This window comes from Rhipicephalus sanguineus, chromosome 2, assembly GCF_013339695.2.
Source record: "Rhipicephalus sanguineus isolate Rsan-2018 chromosome 2, BIME_Rsan_1.4, whole genome shotgun sequence".
NCBI classification, from domain to species: domain Eukaryota; kingdom Metazoa; phylum Arthropoda; class Arachnida; order Ixodida; family Ixodidae; genus Rhipicephalus; species Rhipicephalus sanguineus.
Genome location: NC_051177.1, coordinates 101,727,738 through 101,750,627, shown reverse-complemented (window position 1 = coordinate 101,750,627; position 22,890 = coordinate 101,727,738). Strand labels below are relative to the sequence as shown.

General features: G+C 48.3%; 2 protein-coding genes across 3 annotated transcripts in view; one reads left to right on the top strand and one right to left on the bottom strand.

Moving 5' to 3' along the window:
- Positions 1 to 5,500: 5,500 nt before the first annotated feature.
- LOC119381779 (uncharacterized) lies at positions 5,501 to 6,670 on the bottom strand. The gene is made up of 2 exons (XM_037649541.1): positions 6,134 to 6,670; positions 5,501 to 5,575 (listed from the first exon to the last, which is right to left on the bottom strand). Exons 1-2 carry the CDS (start codon positions 6,668 to 6,670, stop codon positions 5,501 to 5,503), a joined length of 612 nt encoding a protein of 203 aa, XP_037505469.1.
- Positions 6,671 to 11,057: 4,387 nt separating this feature from the next.
- LOC119383471 (uncharacterized) overlaps positions 11,058 to 22,890 on the top strand; it is a 108,368-nt gene continuing 96,535 nt past the window's right edge. For both annotated transcript variants that reach the window (XM_037651602.2, XM_037651601.2), the window contains exon 1: positions 11,058 to 11,767. In XM_037651602.2, the coding sequence (XP_037507530.1) occupies positions 11,696 to 11,767 (72 nt within the window). In that variant the 5' untranslated portion in view covers positions 11,058 to 11,695. The remainder of the gene's footprint in view (positions 11,768 to 22,890) is intronic.

Sequence of the window (22,890 nt, the reverse complement as noted above, 5' to 3'; positions counted from 1 at the left end):
TACTCAGTCGGACCTGTCTTGTCATTCGACACAAGTTTTTGACGATAACGGCGGCCGACGACCTCCGATATTGCATTCGGAAACAGATTACTAGGATTTCCACATTTTGCTCCCGCAAAGCGAGAAACCAGGGGCAGGTCGTTGTGAAAAGCACGTCGTCGCTTCATTTTCATTTTTGCATTCACTATGACACTCATTTTCTTTCGGACTCGACCAACGGGGAGGGGGGGGGGGGGTAGGCGCTGCGACGGGACTTGGCCGCCCTAATGAAGAACCCTACGGACGCCAGTGACGAAACCTGTACTTTGCCTGACCGGCATCTTCAGAGACTGGGCAGTGGCAACCAGTATTCAGTTCAGAGAGATGGAAGACGTCTTCGGCGTAATATAGGATCAGGAAGTAAAATTTGGTACTTGTCTCTCACCTGGTGCGGCTAGCCCCTAGAATATGTTCTGAGCTACATTCTCCCTCCCACCCTATCCCCTCAATTAAAATTCCGAAGCTGCTCTGACAGCCATTTGGCCGAACTGCGATGAGCACACACACGCCACGGTGGTGTAGTGGTTATGGTGCTTGACTGCTGACCCGAAGGTCGCCGGATTGAATCCGGGCCTCGGTGACTGAATTTCGATGGAGGCGAAATGCTAGAGGCCCGTGTACTTATGTTTAGGTGCTCGTTAAAGAACACCGCGGATGGCGAGCTCTCCACTACGGCGTCCTTCATAACCACGTCGCAATTTTGCGATGTGAAAACGAACAATTGTATTGTTATTATGCGATGAATACGGCCCGACAGGACCGCGAGCGGTTGTTTAATTAGTGCACAATAATCGGCCGACGCGGCGGGTAACGTGAACCCGAGGCATCAGAGGCACTTTAAGTGAATAAAGTCGACAGTTGCGTCAGCGTCCCTTAATTCACTGTCGCTGTGGTATTCAGTGGGATGAGCATTTGACGTGATCACAATTATATGCGTGGTTATATCATCTGCCTTCGTGGGCGCGCGCGGATGTGTGTGTGCGTGTTTGTGTGTGTTTCCAATGGCACTTTCGTACGTTACATGTGTCAATAAGCAACAAAAGTTCGTTGTTAGCCATCCCTGTCTTTGCCAGCTCTCGGATTCTCCCAATTTCTTGCCCTGTCTTGCTTCATCGTTGCAGGAACGGTTGCGTGACTAGAGTTCGTTTGTAACCGTTCCAGAAAGTAGAGAAGGAACAAGACGCAATTAGGTCTCACACGAAGTTCTCTAGGCACGAGCGAGACCGACATAAAAACGATGGTTGCGCAGGATGAGGAAAATGTCTTAGATTTCGCAGCCGCTGTGTCACCAGGCCGAAGGAACCACGAGAAAGGGGTCTGACCTCCTGAACTGCTTATTAATGTGCATCGAAGAGATCCAGTAATATATAGCGATGTGGGCCTCATAGTGTTTGTCGTGTAGGGCTGTGCTTGAAAGACATGCTGAACCTGCAGCTCGCAGGCAGCCCATTGGTAAGTGTGTGTTCGTAGAGCAGTAATAATAATAATAATATTGGGGTTTAACGTCCCAAAACCACGATATGTTCGTAGAGCAGGATTAACTCTCAACAGAAAGAATTAAGGATGAGAAAAACGAGGCAATTGACGTAGAGTTAGGTAGAGTTGCCTTCGGCATGGCATGGCTTGAGACGCGTCCTTTCTAGAAAGGGCGTTCGGAGCAGCTCACCTCTTATACAAAGGAGGAAGAGGAAGTACACTTTCTTTACCGGAAGAGGAACCATAAGCAAGGGGCCCAAGGATTGCTAAAGGATCGCAAGAGAACGCGCGGCATTGTACGACACCTTGAGCCGCTCATTATGTAATTATAAGCACCATGAAGGCCCTCTATACAGCCGCCGGCGAGCTGAAAAGTGAGAGCCATTATAAGATAGAAGGAGAGTGGCGAACGAAGGCGCCATGTCTTTCAAGCTTCGGAAAAAAAAAAGTTATAGTTTCGTTGCTTACGTACGAATGTTCTGTATAAGTTAGAAGTAAATTAAAAAATTGGGGGACACTTAAGCTTCGCCTTTAAGAGTTGAACGCGATAGCGATATCCTGCCCGCACTTCGAACATTACGAGTGTTTAAGAAAATGCGCGCACTAAGGTGTGTGCCTTATGTAATGGGTAGCATGCTTTAAACCAGGAGAAATTATGCGCGAGAAACTTTTTCGAAGTTGCGATGCACCCACTACGTGGTCTTAAGGGAATACGCGCAGTAATGTGTGTGTCTTTTGTGTAGAGGAATTGATTTCTTGGTTAAATTAAACTGAATTAACTGTTTATTACTAAGTATACATGACTGCGTTGTACGAGGCCCCACGAGCGCGTCTCGTCCCTCGGAAGCGTCTGCTGTTCTCCTGTGACCCCGGGTGGAACTCGAGACGATGTTTACATTGACCGCGCCCTCCGGCGGCACACCAGGGTTGCTCGTGGTTGCCAGACATTGGCAGTGAAACCGAAACCGAAACTGTTCCTACACCACTCCCCCTCCTCGTATAGGAAGAGGCCCGCATATTACACAAGTATGTCGGCGGCAGAAGAAGCATGTCAATTATGTCCCAAATCGCATAGGTTGACGTACAGTTCTTCCGGAACGTGTGGTGCAGGGATGGCTGATTCTCGAATGTGGCTCAGTGGCGGTGTCGTTCAGCGGTTGCTCCATGTGCGCCGGTTTTAGTCTGTCCACGGAGATGACTTCGGATCGTCCACGAATTTCAATGGTGAAAGTTTTCGGGCTGCGACGAAGTACTCTGAATGGGCCGTCGTATGGTGGCTGGAGTGGTTTTCTCACCGCGTCACGGCGCAGGAAAACGTGGGTGCAGTTATCTAGGTCTTTAGACATGTACAGATGAGTAGCCTGCTTTGCGCGAGTCGGTGTGGGACGGAGGCTGTCCATCATTGTTCGCAAGCGTGACACGTACTGTAGAGAATCGGGCAAGACCTCATTTTTGTTTGCTTCTACAAACTGACCAGGGAGGCGAAGGGTTGTTCCGTAGAGCAACTCAGCGCTGGTGCACTTCAAGTCACTTTTGAGTGTTGTGCGCATGCCGAGGAGCACAAGTGGGAGCACTTCGGTCCAACGGGAAGGTTCGCCGTACGCAGTTATGGAAGATTTAAGCTGTCGGTGCATTCGCTCCACCATTCCGTTAGCTGCTGGATGATAAGCTGTTGTGCGGATACGATGTGTGCCAAGGATAGCGAGAAGTTCCTTGAAGAGGGAAGACTCAAACTGGCGTCCACGATCAGTTGTGATGATGGATGGTGTTCCGAAGCGTGCAATCCATGTCCGCAGGAATGCCTTAGCAACAGTCTCAGCGGACATATCTCGCATAGGAACGGCTTCTGGCCAGCGAGTGAAGCGGTCGACACATGTAAGAATGTAGCAGCATTCTTGGGAAGGTGGCAAGGGACCAACAATGTCAATATGGACTTCTCTGAACCGTGCGTCTGGAGGAAGAAATGTTGACAGTGGAGTGACAGTGTGGCGCTGTATCTTCGATCGTTGACACTGAGTACACGTACGCGACCAATCTCGAACGTCTTTGTTCATTCCCGGCCACAGGTATCGCGTTGTCACAAGTGCTTGCGTTGCACGAATTCCCGGGTGCGACAATGAGTGCAGAGAGTCAAAGACGCAACGGCGAAACGATTTTGGTACAAATGGGCGTGGTGTGCCAGTGGACATGTCACATGCGAGTAGTTCTGTGCAGGTTTGCAATGGCACATCTTGAAATACCAGATTGGATGAAGAATTTCTTAGCTCTCGGAGCTCATTGTCTTCCCTTTGTGCTAATGCCATTTTGTCAAAATCGACGGAAGTTGAAAGCAAAGTGACACTGCTTATGTGGGAACGCGAGAGTGCGTCAGCTGCGGCGTTCGCAGAGCCAGCGACATGGCGAATATCAGTACAGAATTCCGATAAAAATGCCAGTTGTCGAATTTCTCTCGGTGACAGTCCATCCGATCGAGTGGTGAAGGCGTGAGTCAGTGGCTTGTGGTCAGTGAGAATATAGAATGACCTGCCTTCCAGGAAGTGGCGGAAATATTTCACTGCCAAATAAATAGCGAGTAACTCACGTCCGTATGTGCTGTACCGGGTTTGTGCAGGGGACAGTGTTTTTGAAAAGAATGCGAGAGGCTTCCATTCGTCACCGATGCATTGCTGCAGTATAGCACCCACGCCGTTGCTAGAGGCGTCTACCATGAGGCGAGTTGGTGCGTCTGGCTGCGGGTGAGTTAGGAGAGCTGCCGTCGCGAGGTCAGATTTGATTATGTCGAAGGCGGCACGAGCGTCGTCCGTCCACTCTAGTGGTGCAGTGCCTGGTCCAGGGGTTGAGAGGAGATCATTTAATGGCTTCAGTGTGTGCGCACAAGCTGGTATGAAGCGTCGATGAAAGTTAACTAGGCCGAGGAATTGCCGAAGTTTTCGCTTGTTTTCAGGCAATGGAAAATTTTCAATAGCTTGAACTTTGTCATTCAGGGGTTTTATACCGTCACATGTGAGGCGATGTCCCAAAAAGTCAATCTCTGGTACTCCGAAGAGGCACTTATCCGGGTTGATGATGATTCCATATTCGTCCAGACGCGAAAGTAGTTGCCGCAAATGGGTAGCATGTTGTTCGGGCGAAACGCTGGCAACCAGGATGTCGTCGACGTATGCATAGCAGAAATCCAAGCCTCGGGTCACCTCGTCGATGAACCGCTGGAAAGTTTGCGATGCATTACGCAGTCCAAATGGCATTCTGGTGTATTCGAATAAGCCAAAGGGTGTTGTGACTGCTGTTTTTGGGATGTCTGCCTCTTCAACTGGGATCTGATGGTATGCTCTTATGAGGTCAATTTTAGAGAAAATAGTGGCGCCGTGCAGTGTTCCAACAAAGTCATGCAAATGAGGAATCGGATAGCGGTCCGGTTGCGTCACTTTGTTGAGGGAACGGTAGTCGCCACATGGACGCCAGTCACCTGGAGTAGATTTTGGGACTAAGTGGAGTGGTGATGACCAAGGGCTGGAGGATGGGCGCACAATACCCAGTTCGAGCATATGCTCAAATTCCCGTCGAGCAATGCTCAGCTTCTCAGGCGGCAAGCGGCGAGGACGGGTGTGCACTGGTGGTCCTGTTGTCATAATGTGATGCGTCACGCTGTGCTTGACCGGGCATGTTGTGTTCACAGAAGACGTGATGAAAGGAAAGTCCGTCAACAAGTCTGTGAAGTAGGGGTTGGAATTTGGTACCTCTGGTCGAAGCAGCGTTGATGTCATCATTTCCATGCATGCCGTGATGCCGTGAATGCTTAAGTGTGTTGTGGCATCTCGTAGACGGCAATTCTTCATGTCCACAAGAAGACCGAAGTGGCGAAGAAAGTCAGCTCCGACGATCGCATGCTTCACGTCGGCCACCAAGAATACCCAACGAAAGGTTCGGCGCAGCCCGAAGTCCATCGTTAGGGAGCGCTGGCCGAACGTTGCAATTCGCGTGGCGTTCACGGCTTGCAGATTGTATGTTGGTTGGCCTTGCCGATCTGCACGCGTCGCCGGAACCGCACTGACCTCAGCACCTGTGTCCACCAGGAAGCGGGTTTTTGAAACTTTGTCCACCACATAAAATAAACGGGATTCAGGTTGGCCGGATAGCTGAGACAAATTCTTTGGCGTAGTCAACGAGTTATCGGGTTTAGACGCGGGCTGCTTACCAAATGAAAATTGAACTTTTTTGGATTTCTTGATATTACTTGACTGTTGGAGTTGCTCGATACTGTCGGAAGGAGATGATAAGCGGCATGCCGTTGGGCCTGGCGCACCAGCCGCATTTAGTGCGTGGCCGGCACGTTTCTCTGGTGGGCACAAGGTGACACGCACTTGGTTGCATTATCCCCAAAGCGATGATGGTACCAGCAGATGCGTCCAGTATCAGAAGAGCGAGACGATGCGCGATTGCGTGAAGTGGAGCGGGATCGTCTTTCTACCTGGATTTTCAATGCCTCTAGAGACTGTGCAATCCGCTGGACCTCCTGCTTGAGCGACTGTAACTCCGCAGAACAATTTCCAGTCGACGTAACGGGAGAAACTTCACTCGCTTTTACGCCTTCAAAAGCGGAGATCGCCGGTGTCGCTACCTCCAACACCCTGTCAGCGAGAGCGGCGAGGTCATCGAGGGGCAAGTCGCCAGCCGCTGCAAGAACCATGCAAACATTTGCAGGGAGGCGTTGGAGAAACAGTTGGCGGAGGAGGGAGTCGTCCATCTTCGACGCCTTCTCTCCCAGGAGCTGGCGCATGCCACGAAGCAACTGCGATGGTTTGCGGTCCCCCAGGTCTTGGGCTGTTAGGAGCTGTTGCAGACGCTTCTGCTCGGAGAGGGTGGTGCGGCGGATGAGCTCGCGTTTCAACGCGTCGTATGGCTGCTCGGTCGGAGGGGCGAGGATGATATCGCGCACCTCAGCTGCTTCGGTTGGCGTTAGGGCCGCAATAACGTGATGGAATTTTGTTTCCTGAGACACAATTCTTCTTGTAGTAAACTGGGCCTCGACTTGAGCGAACCAAAGAGCAGGGTCTGCAGGCCAGAAACACGGAAGTTTGAGTGCAACTGCTGAGACGGCAGGATATTGCGGGGCTTCGTGGGTTCTCTCCGTCTGGGTAGCGTCGTTGGTCGCCATTGCGCTCACCGTTGATGTTTTTGCAAGGAACTGGTCAGATGTACAGGACTCTTGAGGGTTGAAACACTCGCTGTTCTAACTCCGGGTCACCAATTATGTAGAGGAATTGATTTCTTGGTTAAATTAAACTGAATTAACTGTTTATTACTAAGTATACATGACTGCGTTGTACGAGGCCCCACGAGCGCGTCTCGTCCCTCGGAAGCGTCTGCTGTTCTCCTGTGACCCCGGGTGGAACTCGAGACGATGTTTACATTGACCGCGCCCTCCGGCGGCACACCAGGGTTGCTCGTGGTTGCCAGACATTGGCAGTGAAACCGAAACCGAAACTGTTCCTACATTTGTAATGGGTGGCTGTCTTTAAACCACCAAGTCGTTATGATATTGACGTGGTGTGACGCCCGATGGCAATGTACGCTTGTACCACGCAATATTACTGCGATATTACATCTCGTACTGTGACACCTTTATACAGGACGCGTATTTTTGGGAAGCATGAAAGTTACTTTCAGTGCAGCTCCAAGCAGAGGCGTGGCTCTGTGGTAGAACACCCGCTTGCCACGCAGACGGCCTGGGTTCGATTCTCTCGCGGACCCAACATTTTTATTATTTTATTTTTCAGCTTTTTCGATTTTTCGGTCACGGACAAGATGATGATTTTTCGCTCACAACCAACGGTGCCGACACCGACAGCGGAATTTCTGCGATACGAGCTCTTTAACGCTATCGCGTTAAAATACGAAGATTATAGCGAGTTTTAGTATAGCGGGAAACGCTTACGTTAGCGTTAGCGTGCGCCTCAACGCTAACGCTAAAACGGAACGCGCTGCGTGTCAACTGGTGGTCTTTTAGTACAGCGGAAGACATTCCCGCTAACGCTAACGCGAGCACATACGGCACATACGGCGCCATCTAGACATAAAAACACTAAATGCACTGTAGAATCCACAAAAACGCCACCAAGTCGAGCTGATCCAAAGTCACCACTGTTGCGTCTCCATGTCGCGTTTGCAGAAGTGTTGAGTTCTGACACATTGGTTTCTGTCGACATGCCGCGTTCGAGAATTCTTCAAGACCCCTACTACCTGGCCTTTTTAAGCTGGGACGCATCACGCGTCACATTCATGCACTGCCGCGAAAGGCATGAAGGCAAGCGACGCCGGACATTTATCTGCTTGACTTGTGGCCGTATCTTGGAAAGAGGCGACTAAAGACAGCGTCGCCATCTCTGCGCTGCTACAGAAAACATGAGTGAACCTTGCAAACAAATCTTGCTAAGCCTTCTGAAGCGCAAATCCACTTTGTATCTCAAAAACGGAGCTATTTTATCGGCGGTACACGGTTGGCGAAGCCTCATTACTCAAATCTAAATCAAATACGAACATTATTAGGGAATGAATAAGTTTAATAATGCACGACGACGGCTACAAAGATTCGAAGTGGACGGCTCTCGCTTCAACAGGCACCGCCATCTTGCCCTACGTACGGGATCTCTTGCGTGCGTTAGCGTTGAACGCTATATTCCAGAAATAGCGTTCGTACGTAAGAGCTCGGGCTACGTTTACGTTCTGCTCATGCGCAGTTAGGAGCACGCAACGCTAACGCTAACGCTAAATCCTTGCGTTCGCTGTTATCCGCTATACTAAAACTCGCTTATATTACGTGTGTGCGAATAAAGCCTACTGACGGCAGCGTGTGTGTGTGTGTATATATATATATATATATATATATATATATATATATATATAAACGTACAAACGCCAGTGACTCGGACAGAAGGGAGGGAACTCCGATTGTATGTGTTTTGCCGAAGGTGACTTGGAATAAAGAAATAAAGAACGTAGAGCAAAATAAAATGGCCAGATAGATAGATAACGTGAAAATTCTGTCGTGTACATCGTCAAACCCTTTCCACTAGACACGTGTGGCACATACCCGTTTACCACGGGCCGCGGTGTACGGGTATGCGCCACAGGTGATTGACAGTTTATATCTACCCAGGAACGGCGAGAACAGACATTGGTAACTTAAATGCGAGAGCGTTAAGAAAAACCGACATTGGCAGCGTTGACCCGACGAATGGAAATAATGAAAATTAGGATCCCAGCAGGAATCGAACCCAAGCATTCTGCGCGGCAATCAGGTATTCTACCACAGAGCCACGCCAGGTTTGTAAACTGGTTTGGAAAAACAGCATATGCAGGCGTAATGTCGGTGCAACGTCAATTGCAGTTGTGGTGCTGGCTATCTAATTTTGCAAGAAATCAATAACAACTACATAATACTCCTACGATGTGTACTCCTACGATACAGGCGTCATATCAGATTAACGTCGCTGGTTCCAGTGTTGGCTCCGTTTTTATAGCAGTCTAATAAGCATTGCATTTGTATTCCTATGATTCAGCAAGCTATATTGAAGCATTGCTCGACCCCGGAGGAATACATTAACGAAATTTACGTATGATATTCACATCATCGCACCGTAAAGTGCACTTAGACCGCAAGAACGACGCAGTATCCTCTTCATTTCTTACGAGGCTGGGCGATGGCCTCATATTGACCGAGGATGATGCCAGATTGATTGACAGCCGCTTTGTTGACTAGGATACGTATGCCATATACGCCCAGGTAGTCTATGAATACGACAAGCGCCATCAACTGATGTTGGTCTACGTAGCACTATCAAGGCCTACCACCCTCGACGGGCTATATCAACAGACAACTTGTCGACGAAATGACCAAGGCATTCACAATTTCCAACCGCTACTATACCTCATACTTCACTAAACATGCACCCCTCGTCACCGCTATCACGACCGGATCCGATAACAAGTCATGACCAGCTGCTGGTGCTCACTGATCACGGTGATGTTGACCTTATTCAAGAACTGTGAAGAACCTCTTCCACACATGCACACGGGTTCGTGAAACGTGCGTGCGTTCTCCATCATAAGGGACAAGTATAAGAACTGCATATCAGCTTGCCGCTTCTGGTGTTGGAAATACACACGTTGCCGTTGGCAGCGTTACCCAACTGTAAACAACTGGTTATATAACACATATGCGGCTCTTCAATATATATATGTGTGCGTATAAAATTTATACAAATATTTAGCGTCATTTTGTAACCGTTTCGCACAGTAAAAAAAAATTACACTACAGACACCTTCCCGCCACATGCTTCGCATAACATCGACTCCCACGGTACGTGGAATCTGCCGAATTTTTTCGCTCCATCGCACGCTATGTGGTCTTTAATTTCTTTAGTTATTTGTTATCCTCCAAGTTTCTCCCCCGTACGCTAGAACTGGTAGAATGCAGTAGCTGTGCACTTTCGCTTTAGCGACAGCAGCAAATGTTCTCTCATTTTTGGGGAATTCCTGCATGCGCTTTATAGCCCATCCTTACTCTTCGGCAAATTTCCTATTCATGAGCAAACTCCCCTGCTGGTAATTGAGCCAAGGGGGGGGGGGGGGGGGGGGTGGAGGTTCAAACCCCCCCGAAAATTTTCAATTTTGCTGGCGTATATACACACACACATACAAGCGCGCGCACGAACGTACATAAGTATATGGTGGAACCCCCCCCCCCCCCCCCCGGCAAAAAATTTCTAGCTACGCCCCTGGGCTAGATATACATATTCTTGCACAAGTTTCAGGGGTTGGTTGCTGAATTTTGTTGCTTTAGCCTTTATGACGTTACAATTCTTGTTTCGTGTAGCTGACGGGCTAGCAGACGCACGCGCGTAAGGGTCTTTCCTTTCTGTCTAGCCTCGCACGTCACCGGAGGGCTCACATTTATTTATTTTTATTATTATTTTTATTTATTTATTTATTTATCATTCTTGTGCAAATAAAAATTATTATTATTATTATTATTATTATTATTATTATTATTATTATTATTATTATTATTATTATTATTATTATTATTATTATTATTATTATTATTATTATTATTATTATTATTGTCGTTCTTACGTAAATGCCAACCAGCTACTACCAGTAATGGTCAACTCTCTATTACTTTTAGAGACTTTATTAGAGCGTACTTTACATGCGCATGCACATGTTACTTTTTTTGGCTTATGTCTTCTTTTTTTTGCATGACGGAGGCCACGCGAAAACACAAGTCTTGAAACGGCGTAGAGTAACGGCGTAGTAGCGAGCGCCATCTGCATTCGGCCACCCGAAACATCCCCTACGCTGGCGACGTGGCTGAGGTCGGCGGCGTCCCCCACCGCTCCCCTACCTGCGCGATGGCCCTTCCCACAGAGGGCTTCCTCTCGCTCTCGGACGAGCAAACGGAGGGCACGTGGGAGTGGGGGGGTGAGGCCTTCGCTTTCCCGCCACTCTCGCCGCTGTTGTGCCTGCTGCTGCTCCCTCCGGCGCAGCTTCGTTGCAAACTGGAAAGGTGCCACACACCTGTGGACTTCCTCTTCGTAACGCGAGCCAGCCGCAGCGACCTGTGTGCGGCTTCGTTTTTTTTTTTTTTCGCCGCCGACAAACGCTCATCAGACAGCTCGACCACCGCGCACTGCTGTGCGCGCTCTTGGCGTCCAGATGACACAGCCGTCGGCATCGGTGCCGTCGAGGTACCGTCGTTCTGCGGCGGTCAACGCCGGGTGCTCCTGCGCGGTAGCCACCACCGGTGCTCGATCCTCTTCCTGAAGAGTGCGTGCGGCAGCCCCCGCGGCGCGCAGCGGTCCGTCGCTGTGGGAAAGGCGAGATGCACCAGCGGCCGTGGTGGGGCCATCGCGAAGGCCGTGAACCATCGTCGCAGCCGAAGGATGTGCGGCGCCCTGAAACGGCGACGATCTCGTGCTGTTTGTTGTGCGTGATGTGCGAAACGCGCCGACGACTACTGCCACTACGCGGGGCACGGGAAATGTAGGCCGCCATCGACGCTTCGCGACGCAGCACCTATACGACCCAGCGTCACGTTTGTCATACGATTTTTTTTTTTTCCTGAGTGCCGTGCATTGATGGTTCCGTCAGCGGATCTGCTACGCCTTTGGAAAGAAGCATGGCCATTGTGAATTCCTTCGGATGCTGCGAGCTCTTCACTGCCGGCGTCTGCATCGGGGTTTACACCATGGTAAGCGCGTCGGCCTGATTACACCTAACTTTCCTTCACTTTGTTTCGCGCGCATAACCCGAACACGATTAGAGGGCATTGTCTCGTTTGACGCATCTATACAACTTTGCATCCTCAGTGTGTTTTGGGTATCTTGAAAGGGTTGATCTATGATTCATGCGAACCGGCGCTGTCAAACGGCAGCTATAGGTGTCCCGTAGAGTGTTCTATCGCTACTGAAAGGCACGAGCATGACGGACATTTAAGGAACCCGTTGACTCTACAGAGAAAAACCGAAACCATAGATCTGTGCACACAGAGGGCACACTAGAAATTTCGACGTTCTTTTCCCGTTATTATTATCATTTTTTTCCTGTTTGTCGTATTGGGTCTTCTGTGTCCCCTTTCATTCAAGGGTACATAGGGGCTGAAGTTCGTAGAGGTGCTGCAAATGATCGGTCGATTTTTGTGGAACCGAGGCCTAGCGCCAGCGATCGAGTAAGCCACGCGCGGGCACGTGGTGGAATCGGTTCACTTTCGCCTGTCGCTGGGTGTGCGACGCCGCCGCCGCGCCCGCTCTTGGCACCCTTTCGCTCCGCTGCTCACACTTGTCGCGCATAAGAAAAAACCCGACCGTACCACGGAGCTCCGCTTAGTATGTAGTAGTATGTAAGTACGTGTGTGCCGCGCGCGACACACACGAACGCGAGTGTTTTTTCTCGCTTTTTTTCACGAACCTCCGCGTCCCGTTCTGCTGCCGAGAGCGGCAGCAGCAGCAGCTTGGCGTAGTCACGAATCTTTTCAGCCGCCCCAGTGGTTATAATGCGCGTACGCGTGAAACGAGAGTGAAGAAAAACGAGATGCCTCTCCGCGAAAGCCAGAACAGGCGGCACGACCGTACTCGGGCCGGTTTTTGAATGATATTTACATCCGCGGCGCATCCTCATGCGCATACATTTCCCACGCTTGAACAGGCTTTAAAAGGAAGTGTTTAAAGAATGCGCGAAAGGAAACGGGCTTCAAGTCAAAGAAAAGAAATTGCTCTAGCGTATTTTGAAAGCTCGCGAAACGGGGCGGGTCCGTCCCACTATGTTTGGCGTATCGCTTCTCCAACCTTTCTAAATGATTGGTTTATTGTTTCGTTAGGTTTATCACTGACACACTACAGACGAGCAGTCGTGTCCGATGTTTAGATCAGGAAAGCAATGCAGTCTTGAGGTGCATTGTGGGCTCCATTGGCGTAGCCAGGAGGGTAGGGGAGGGGTTTCAGACCTTCCGACATGTTTCAATTATGCATGTGTTTATATAAACGCACACATACGAACGAGCGCACGAGCATAAAGTGTGGTTGACCCCCCCCCCCTCTTCCCTCCCCTTTCCAAAACAAGAAATTGTCAGACTACGCCTCCAATAGAGTCTTATTATACATATAGCAGCTCCAAATGAAAATATAAATTAAAGAAAAAAGGAGAAGCAACATCAAGAGGCTTAGCTGGTCATTCAACATTAACCGTAATAACAGTGACAAAATGTTACTTCGTTCTAAGCTTCATGAAAATTTGGACCTCCTCAATACGCGATTAGAACTGTGTTCATTGCTGCGTCCGTCAAGCCATCCCCTCACCCCCCTCTCCCCGCCTGATAGCAGTGCGCGGGGCGTCAAAACGAAGCAGTTTATATTTGGACACGATGGGGTGTTTCCCCTATTGACGTCACGTGTTGATTCCCCTGTTCACGTAAAGAAGCTCCCCAGGCGGAAGCGATCGTTTGCTGGGAAATGCACTGCACAACGCGTCACTGACTCGGCTCCGTCGGTGGTCGCACTGGTAGAGTACAAATACGAAATTGTAAACAGTTTGAGGTCGTAAACACCTTTGCAGCTACGATCAGGTGTCCTTTAGAAATTCCGTATACAACTATAAAATGAGGGCGTTGACATATTGATTGAGTCAGAGATAGGGTCTCATTCACCTTATGGAAACTGCTGCTCCATGGGGCAGCCGCTCTTTTTTCTTTTCCTATTTTCTTTACTCCTTTATATACAATGCGGCGTACAGCGGCCATCTGCAATATTTTCGCTCTTTTTTACGTGTATTTCAGCCATTTGTACTTATTATTATTATTAAATGATTATCTTTCTTTGTGTCTCCTTTTTTTTTCGGACGTTGTCCCATTCTTTGCGACGTTCCACATTAAGTTACCACCGACTTGACACTGACGCGTTGTGCGACGTCATAGTGGGGCTTGTTGTACAAGGTGAAGGTTGCGTCAACAATTGTTCTTCGCCTTTGCATGCGCAAAGAAAAATAGCCTTTACATTTTTTAAATGCGAAGCATTTCTTAGCGAACCTCTGGCACTTTGAGCGTTTCTATCTACGTATCTATCTATCTATCTATCTATCTAGCCGCCTACGTCTGGGTGCTCTCATGATCGCCTCCTTAAGTTGGTGTAGACCAAAATTTGCATGAGAGGGTAAGAGGATTTGACGAATATGATTGCCGGGCCATGACATGAATAACGTTAAAATCCTGTCTATCTATCAAAACGTTTATTGAGGGAAAAAAGAAAAGAAAAAAGTGTTTAGGGAGCGGGTGGGTGGGGCCCCTATTCCAGGGCTCCACTGGCTTGAGCGGCCCGCCGCGCCTGGTCGAGGAGTGCTAGTTGCACCACCCGATCCCCGCTGGCGAGCAAAGTCTCCCACTGCTCCCTTCCGGAAATTTTGCCGGCTATTTGCGGCGAGTTAATTTCGGGTGGCCTGTTCTGGCAATCCCACGTTATGTGGGCGAGAGTGGGCCTGCCTCCACACCACGGACAGCTATCACTGTACATTGTGGGGTGAATGGCATGTTTCAAAGAAAGGTTCGGATATGTATGTGTTTGTATGCGGCGCCAGTCGTAAGAGTCCCGCCCGGATAGATCAGGGTGGGGTGGACTGTACTGTCGTCGCTCAAGCCGTTGGTGCTCAAGGATGTCTCGCGGTAAGAAAGGGCTTTCGTCGGAGTGGTCGGCCGCTCTGTTGATAAAAGCACGAGCTGCGCCGTCCGCTCTCTCATTGCCATCGAGTCCTGCGTGAGCCGGGCACCAGATGATCGCATGGTCCTGCGTTAGGTCGGGTCCTAATAGGCGAATGGTGCTGTGTGGTAGTCTCCCGGTGAGAAAGAGTCTACATGCGACCTTGGAATCGGTAAGAATAAGTGATGATTGTCCCAGGATATCCTTAGTTTTAATAGCTAGCGCGATGGCTGAAGCTTCTGCGGTATTCGCGGACGCAGCTCGAGTAGTGGCGCATGTCAGAAGCCCTTGACCTGCGGCCGCTCCTACGACTGCGAGGGCGTACTTGTTGGTACCGGATCGGGCGACATCTGTGTACACCGTGTCAGGATTTCCCCCGAATTGCCGCTGTAACTTGCGAGCTCGAGCGCTTCTACGACCTTTGTGGTATTGTGGGCTCATGTTTTTGGGAATAGGGGCTACTAAGATCCTTTCACGTACCTGTTTAGCCATGGACTCCAGTTCTTCTCCCGCATACTGAGGACGAGATGGGTAACCTACACGGCATAGCAATTTTCTTCCAGGAGTGGTTAAGCTAAGCCTTTCGCGTTGAGAAATGAGCACTGCCGCGCGTAGCTCCTCATAATTATTGTGGATACCGAGGGTTTCTAGGCGTTCAGTGGATGTTCCGATAGGTAGGCCGAGAGCCGCTTTGTACGATGTTCGGATCAAGGCATCTAGGGCCCTTAGATCTGTCTTATTGGGGTCCTGGAAAGGAAGACTATATGTCAGCCGACTGAGGACAAAAGCCTGAACAAGCCGGAGCGTCTCAGCTTCCTTGAAACCTTTTCGGTGATAGGTGACTCTATAAATCATACGGGAGATCTGCTTCACCGTTGTTCGGAGAGTTTTGATTGTGTGGTCCACTCGCTTGTTACTCTGAAGCCAGAGTCCGAGGACTCGCATTTTCTGTACCTCTTTTATCTGGTAGTCTCCTAGAAAGAGGTTGACCGGCTCGTGAATTCTACGGCCTCGGCCTCGGATTCTAATAAATTCAGATTTTTCGGGGGCACAGCTCATTCCGCTGCGGCGAGCGAAGTTTTCAACAGCGGTCACTGCGTCTTGTAGGATTTGTTCTTTTTGTCCTAAAGAGCCACTGGCGACCCATAGGGTAACGTCGTCCGCATATAACGCATACTCTAGCCCTGGAATGCCGTCGAGGTATTTGGCTAAGCGCCTCATGCCGATGTTAAAGAGAAGGGGGGAGAGTATCGCCCCCTGCGGTGTACCTTTATTGGGCATGTGGAAAGGATCTGAGCGCGTAGTGCCTATGCCTATTGTAGCAGTGCGAGCGGTCAGGAAAGAGCGGACGTAGTTATAGATTTTTTGCCCACAACCGATGTCAATTAGCTCAGATAAGATGAGCTCATGTGACATAGTGTCGAATGCGCTTTTCAAATCAAGAGCTACGACGAGATGCTCTGTACCAACCGTGGTATTGCAAAGGACCTCCTCCCGAAGGAGTAGGAAAACGTCCTGCGTTGATAAATGTTAGCGAAATCCAAACATGTTAGTTGGAAAAAGGTTTCGATCTTCGATGTAAGACGTGAGACGTGTGTGAATCACCTTTTCAAATAATTTGCCAAGGCAGGATGTTAGTGATATTGGCATGAGATTTTGTAGGGCGTGAGTTTTTCCTGGTTTCGGAATAAGGACGATTTTGGCTTCCTTCCAATGTTGTGGAACCACTCCTCTCTCCCATACCTGTTCATTAAAATATCGAGTAAGCTGTTCGATGTGTTCGTCGCTCAGGTTCCGGATCATAGCGTTTGTTAACTGATCAGGTCCGGGGGCAGTATTGCGCTTTGCTGCTTGGGCTGCAGCAAATAGTTCTGACCTGGTTATCGGTGCGTCGAGCGCTGCATTTTCTTGCCCTCGGTATGGTAAGGTGCACGGGGGAGTAGTGACCGGGCCTACATACTTCTCTCGGAGCTTAGTCAGGAGAGCGTCATCTGTTCCTGGAAATTCTTCGGCGAGCTTTTTGAGAGTGCGGTTTGCGGCCGTTTTGGTTTTACCAGGTTCCATTATGCTGCGCAGTATTGCCCATGTCTTGGAGGTATGTAATGTTTCGCGAAGTGAGTCGCAAAAACACGCCCAGCTGGCTGTCTCCAACTGCTGTGCGTAAGCGTTTGCCCGTTCGGATTCTCCGCAATTCTGTGGCGCAGCTTTCGATTAAGTCGCTGTTTCTTCCATCGTTTCGTCAGCCCTCTCCTGGCTTCCCACATATGTAGCAGATGGCTGTCGACTACCGGGGTTTCCACTGTGAGCGCTACCCGCTTAGAAGTTGCTTTGTGAGCCTCTCGTATGTGCGTTGCCCAGTCTTCAGCGCTATCGGGTATAATATCAGGCATGGGCACTTTACGATAATTTACCCAGTCTGTGATTACCACATGCCCACAGGATTGCCGAATTTTCGGAGAGGCTATCGACACGCTCAAGATATAATGGTCACTGCCTAGATTCTCTCCTAGGTTGTTCCAGAACACCTCGTCGATATCACTTATGAATGCAAGATCAGGAAAGGTGTCTGCACTAACGCTGTTGCCCAGTCTCGTCGGGTGTTGTGGGAGTACGATAAGTTGGAGGCCCTGCGCGTCAACCGCTCGCTCGAGTTCGCGGCCTTTGGGAGTATCTCTTCGGTAACCCCAGGTAGTGTGAGGGGCATTGAAGTCTCCAAGTAGTAGTAGTCGATCCCGGGTGCTGGAATTACTCTTGGCATACCGAATGAGTGCCTCAAAATCGGCCTTCTTTTGTGTAGGTGGGCTATAAACGTTAATGATTATGGTTTTGGCTTTGGTACGCTTTTGCGGTAGTATTCTTACGATTTGGTGGTTGATGTTACTAGTTACCATATATATTATATGGTAACTAGTAAAATCCTGTCGCGTACATCGTCAAACTCTTTCCACTAGACACGTGTGGCACATACCCGTTTACCACGGGCCGCGGTGTACGGGTATGCGCCACAGATGATTGACAGTTTATATCTACCCAGGAATGGCGAGAACATACCTTAGTAACTTAAATGCTAGAGCGTTAAGGAAAACCAACATCGGCAGCGTTGACTCAGCGAATGGAAATAATAAAAACTAGGATCCCAGCAGGAATCAAACCCAAGCATTCTACGTGGCAATCAGGTATTCTACCACTGAGCCACGCCAGGTCTATAAACTGGCTTGGAAAAGCAGCCTACGCAGGCGTACTATCGGTGCAACGTCAATTGTGGTTGTGGTGCGGGCTATCTAATTTTACAAGACAGCAATGAACACTACATGATACTCCTACAATGTGTACTCCTACGATACAGGCGTCATATCAGATGAACGTCTGTAGTTCCAGTGTTGGCTCCTCTTTTATAGTAGTCTAATAAATACTACATTTGTATTCCTATGATTCAGGAAGCTATATTGGAGCATTGCTTGACCCCGGAGGAATACATTAACGAATGTTACATATGATGGCAGGCGAGTATTCTACCACTGAACCACCGACGTTTAGTTCAGCTATTCTCCCTTGTATTTTGTACTTCCATAGATCACTAAAAGACAATGTGATAAAGCGTGTTGCACGAGGGCAAGGCGCTGACCATGCACCACCCCTAAACACAAAAGGTATTGATGGTGCTCAACAACATCGCAGAAAAAAAACTGTGTTTCTTTTTAGACCCTGGCAAATGCCGCCTCGCATTGCATGCTTTGAGGTCCTTCATAAGCAGCTAAAATCATCTTCGAATCTGAAAATGTGAAGCCCTATGTGGGCAGTGTGGCAATGTGTGTCCTACCTCGGTTCAGACCCTGCCGGCGGCAAGTTATCTTTTCGTCCACTTTACTTGCTTCACATTTATATCCCAATTATTACATATAACATCTCCTATACCTTCCTTGGCATTATTGTCTGTTAGTTCTCATTGATATTGTGTCTAACAAGAAAAAACGAGCCCTTAAAAGCAATCTTCTTTCCTTCATTCATAGCAAGGGTCTCGTTCTGGCAGACCTGATGCCTCCAGGTAGTATGCGAGGGATTATTGGTCAGCTGCCAGCTCGTAAAAAGATCGCGTGCTACGTGGCGCCAAAAAGGCAGAAAAAGAGTGTTCCACACTCGCCGCCATGGCTGCGATCGGCGCTGACTAACACTCCCAAGTTTAAATGCACATATATACCCTATAAAGTGGACGGGGGGATGACTGCCGCCGTAGCTCAGTGGTAGAGCATCGGACACGTTATTCAAAAGTCGCAGGCTCGGTCCCTTCCGGTGGCAAGTTATCTTTTCGTCCACTTTACTTTCTTCACATATTCCAATTATTACGTATAACATCTCCTATACTTTCCTTGGCATTATTGTCTTGTTAGTTCTCAATAATATTGTGTCTAACTAACGAGAAAAAAAGAGCCCTTAACTTTCCTACCTCGGCTCGTGGCTTCAAGTGGTCTGTGGTACAGGTACTGTGCCGCTCATTTTTCAAATATTCTTGCGCAAGGAATAAAAACTTGTCCGGGCTTCCCAGATATGGTACAATTCACTTGGCAGAAAGTAGAGCACAAACAAACTGTATATTTCTCACACCTTCAGAGGGTTAAGACAGTAATGTGGTGGCCAGTCAAAACAAAATCGGAAGCGGGGGCACTGCAGGTTAGCTGCTGTTTCCTTCCTACCGGCATTTCTAGGATGCAAGTGGCATCTTGGTACAGTCAAACCTCTTTAACTCGACGTCTCATAATTCAAACTGGCTCATTGGTCTCGGCAAAGTGATGTGAATTTCAGTGGGGAAAACTCTCCTAATTCAAATCTGACACAAACGCCACAGTTAGTTCAATCAAGACTGCCTGTCCACACATATTTTTTTGTGCAATCCCAAGCCGATTGCAAAAGCTAGAACGGATGCTTGCACGAGTTGGTTCATACTTAAAGGGACAATAAAGGCAAATATTAAGTCGATGTTGATAGTGGAAATAGCGGTCCAGAACCCTCGTAGTGCTACTTTTGTGCCAAGAAAGTGCTCATTGTGAAATAAAATCACGTTTTAGTGGTCCGCATCGCGTTAGCGCACTTCAATTCACCCGCGTAAAAGCGGTCTTTCTCACATCACTGTTGCCATGCCCAATTTTGCCCGCTTTTACTGCGCGGCGGCGTGCACCATTCGGGCATCCGGCAACATCACATGCATGCGGCATTTTGTCGAACTTTCTGTCAGAGCGACTTCCACAAGCGCGCAAAACACGCGGCAGTAGGCGATACCGAAACTAACACTGAGGCATGACAACGTGAGCGAAGCCGGGCGCCGGGCGAAGCGCAGTTTGGCGAAAATGTAACCTTCGAACCACGAGCGCTGTTCCCCATGGCAACGCCAAAGAGGGCCTTTTTTCCATGAATCAAAAACAGGCAGCATTTTATTACGTCTCTTGATGCACGGAAGGTTCTTTTTTTATTGCCGCTAGTTTGATTACGAGTGATTAATTGTAGTCAGACTCGTCCTCGTGTGATACATTTAGCTTAATTTCTCTGTAAGTAGGGCACTGCTGTTGATAATATTGCCGTTTTAGACGTGTCTGTAATGCACTATATATATATATATATATATATATATATATATATATATATATATATATATATATATATATATATATATATATATATATATGTCATGCCTGAGCACCATCCAGCTCCTGCACCGCTCAGTTACGCCCAAGTTGTCACCAGGACAACTTGTGGCGAAGCAATTGTGGCGAAGCAATTGTGGCGAAGCAATTGGTACTGTTTAACGGTTGCGTTCTCCAGCGGCTCCTAGTGGGTCGTCCTCTTATAAACGCCGCTCGCTCTCGGAGCCCGTGCTCTTGCCTTGACTGTCGCCATAGCGAATTGTCGCCGAGTCCCGTCCAATAAACCGCTTAACAATATATATATATATATATATATATATATATATATATATATATATATATATATATATATATATATATATATATATATATATATGCTTCCAGGCACTTTATTATGTCAAAGTCATTACACTTGCCATAAGAGATCTACTTATGAACAACTGTCACGAGATCAAGTACTGCTTGCATTTGTGGCTAGTATTATGTACATATGTACTATGTACAATTCCCAACCGGATTTGAAAAAAAAAATCCGCGTGATGATGGAATTGTGTAAAAAGGCCTGGGGTGCAGCCTCACTGGCGACCACAGCCAGCAATGCACTCCCTCACCAGAGCAGGATTGGCCACCCTGGTGTAGTACTTGGCCACTACCTCCCACATAAATACACCAATTAACCCTCTGCCCTCAGTCCCCAGCGGCTGCGAAGCAACTGACCAAGGCGGCGGCCAGACCTGCGACGCAGCGGAGGGTGCTAAGAATCTCTAGGTCCGGACAGGCCGCCATTGGAATCTGAACTTGGCTACGTATAACGCTAGAACTTTATCTAGTGAGGCGAGTCTAGCTGTACTATTCGAGGAATTAGAGGGTGTTCAATGGGATGTAATAGGGCTCAGTGAGGTTAGGAGGCCACAAGAGGCATATACAGTGCTGAAGAGCGGACACGTCCTATGCTATCGTGGCTTAGCTGACAGAAGAGAACTAGGGGTGGGATTCCTTATTCATAAAAATATAGCTGGTAATATAGAGGAATACTATAGCATTAATGAGAATGTGATATGTATTGTAATTAAGTTTAATAAGAGGTACAAGATGAAGGTGGTACAGGCCTACGCGCCTACATCCAGCCATGATGATCAACTGGTTGAACGCTTCTACGAAGACGTAGAATCAGCAATGAGTAAGGTAAAGACACAGTATACTGTACTGATGGGCGACTTTAATGCAAAGGTAGGCAAGAAGCAGGCTGGAGATCATGCAGTTGGGGAATATGGCATCGGTTCTAGAAACGCCAGAGGGGAGTTACTAGTAGAGTTTGCAGAACGCAATAATTTACGCATCTTGAATACCTTCTACAGAAAACGGGCTGCTCGTAAGTGGACGTGGAGGAGTCCTAATGGCGAAACTAAAAATGAAATAGACTTCATAATGTGCGGCCACCCGGGCATTGTACAGGATGTGGAAGTAGTTAACAAGATCCGATGCAGTGACCATAGAATGGTAAGATCTAGAATTCAACTAGACGTGAGGAAGGAACGGCAGAAAACTGATACGCAAGAAGCCGATTAATGAACTAGCTCTGAGAGGGAAAGTACAGGAATTCAGAGTTTCACTTCAGAATAGGTATGCGGCTTTAACCGAGGAAACCGACCTTAGTGTTGACGCAATAAATGATAATCTGACTAGTATCATTAAGGAGTGCGCAGTGGAAGTCGGGGGTACAGTCGTCAGACAGAACACTGGTAAGCTATCCCAAGAGACGAAAAACCTCATTAAGAAACGTCAAGCTATGAAAGCCTCAAGTGCAACAGACAAAATAGAGCTGGCGGAGCTTTCGAAGCTAATCAATAGGCGTAAAGTAGCCGACATAAGAAAGTATAATATGGAGAGAATTGAGCATGCTCTAAAGAACGGAAAAAGCCTCAAAGCTGTGAAGACAAAACTGTGCATAGGCAAAAACCAGATGTATGCATTAAGGGACAAGGAAGGCAATGTCACAAACAATATGGATAGAATAGTTGAGGTAGCGGAAGAGTTCTACAGAGATCTGTACAGCAGCCGAGACAGTCAGGATGATAACGTAAGAAGCAGTATTAGCGCAGAGGAATCTGACATCCCACCAGTATTGACAGGAGAAGTAAAGAAAGCCCTAAAGGGAATGCAAAGAGGCAAAGCAGCTGGTGAGGATCAGGTAACATCAGACCTGTTGAAAGACGGTGGAGAGATTATGTTAGAAAAACTGGCCACCCTGTATACGAAGTGTCTCTCGACGGGGAGGATACCAGAATCTTGGAAGAATGCCAACATTATCTTGATCCATAAGAAAGGGGACGTCAAGGACCTGAAAAATTACAGGCCCATAAGCTTACTGTCCGTTGTCTACAAACTATTTACAAAAGTAATTGCTAACAGAATTAATACGACATTAGAGTTCAATCAACCAAGAGACCAGGCAGGATTTCGTACAGGCTTCTCAACAATAGACCATATTCATA

What these genes read in the sequence shown, in the direction of transcription:
- LOC119381779 (XM_037649541.1), bottom strand. Translation starts at nt 6,670, where the DNA reads ATGGCGACCAACGACGCTACCCAGACGGAGAGAACCCACGAAGCCCCG. An exon ending in TCGCTGACAGGGTGTTGGAG is followed by an intron (nt 5,576 to 6,133) that starts GTAGCGACACCG and finishes TGGTGGACACAG; the next exon opens with GTGCTGAGGTCAGTGCGGTT.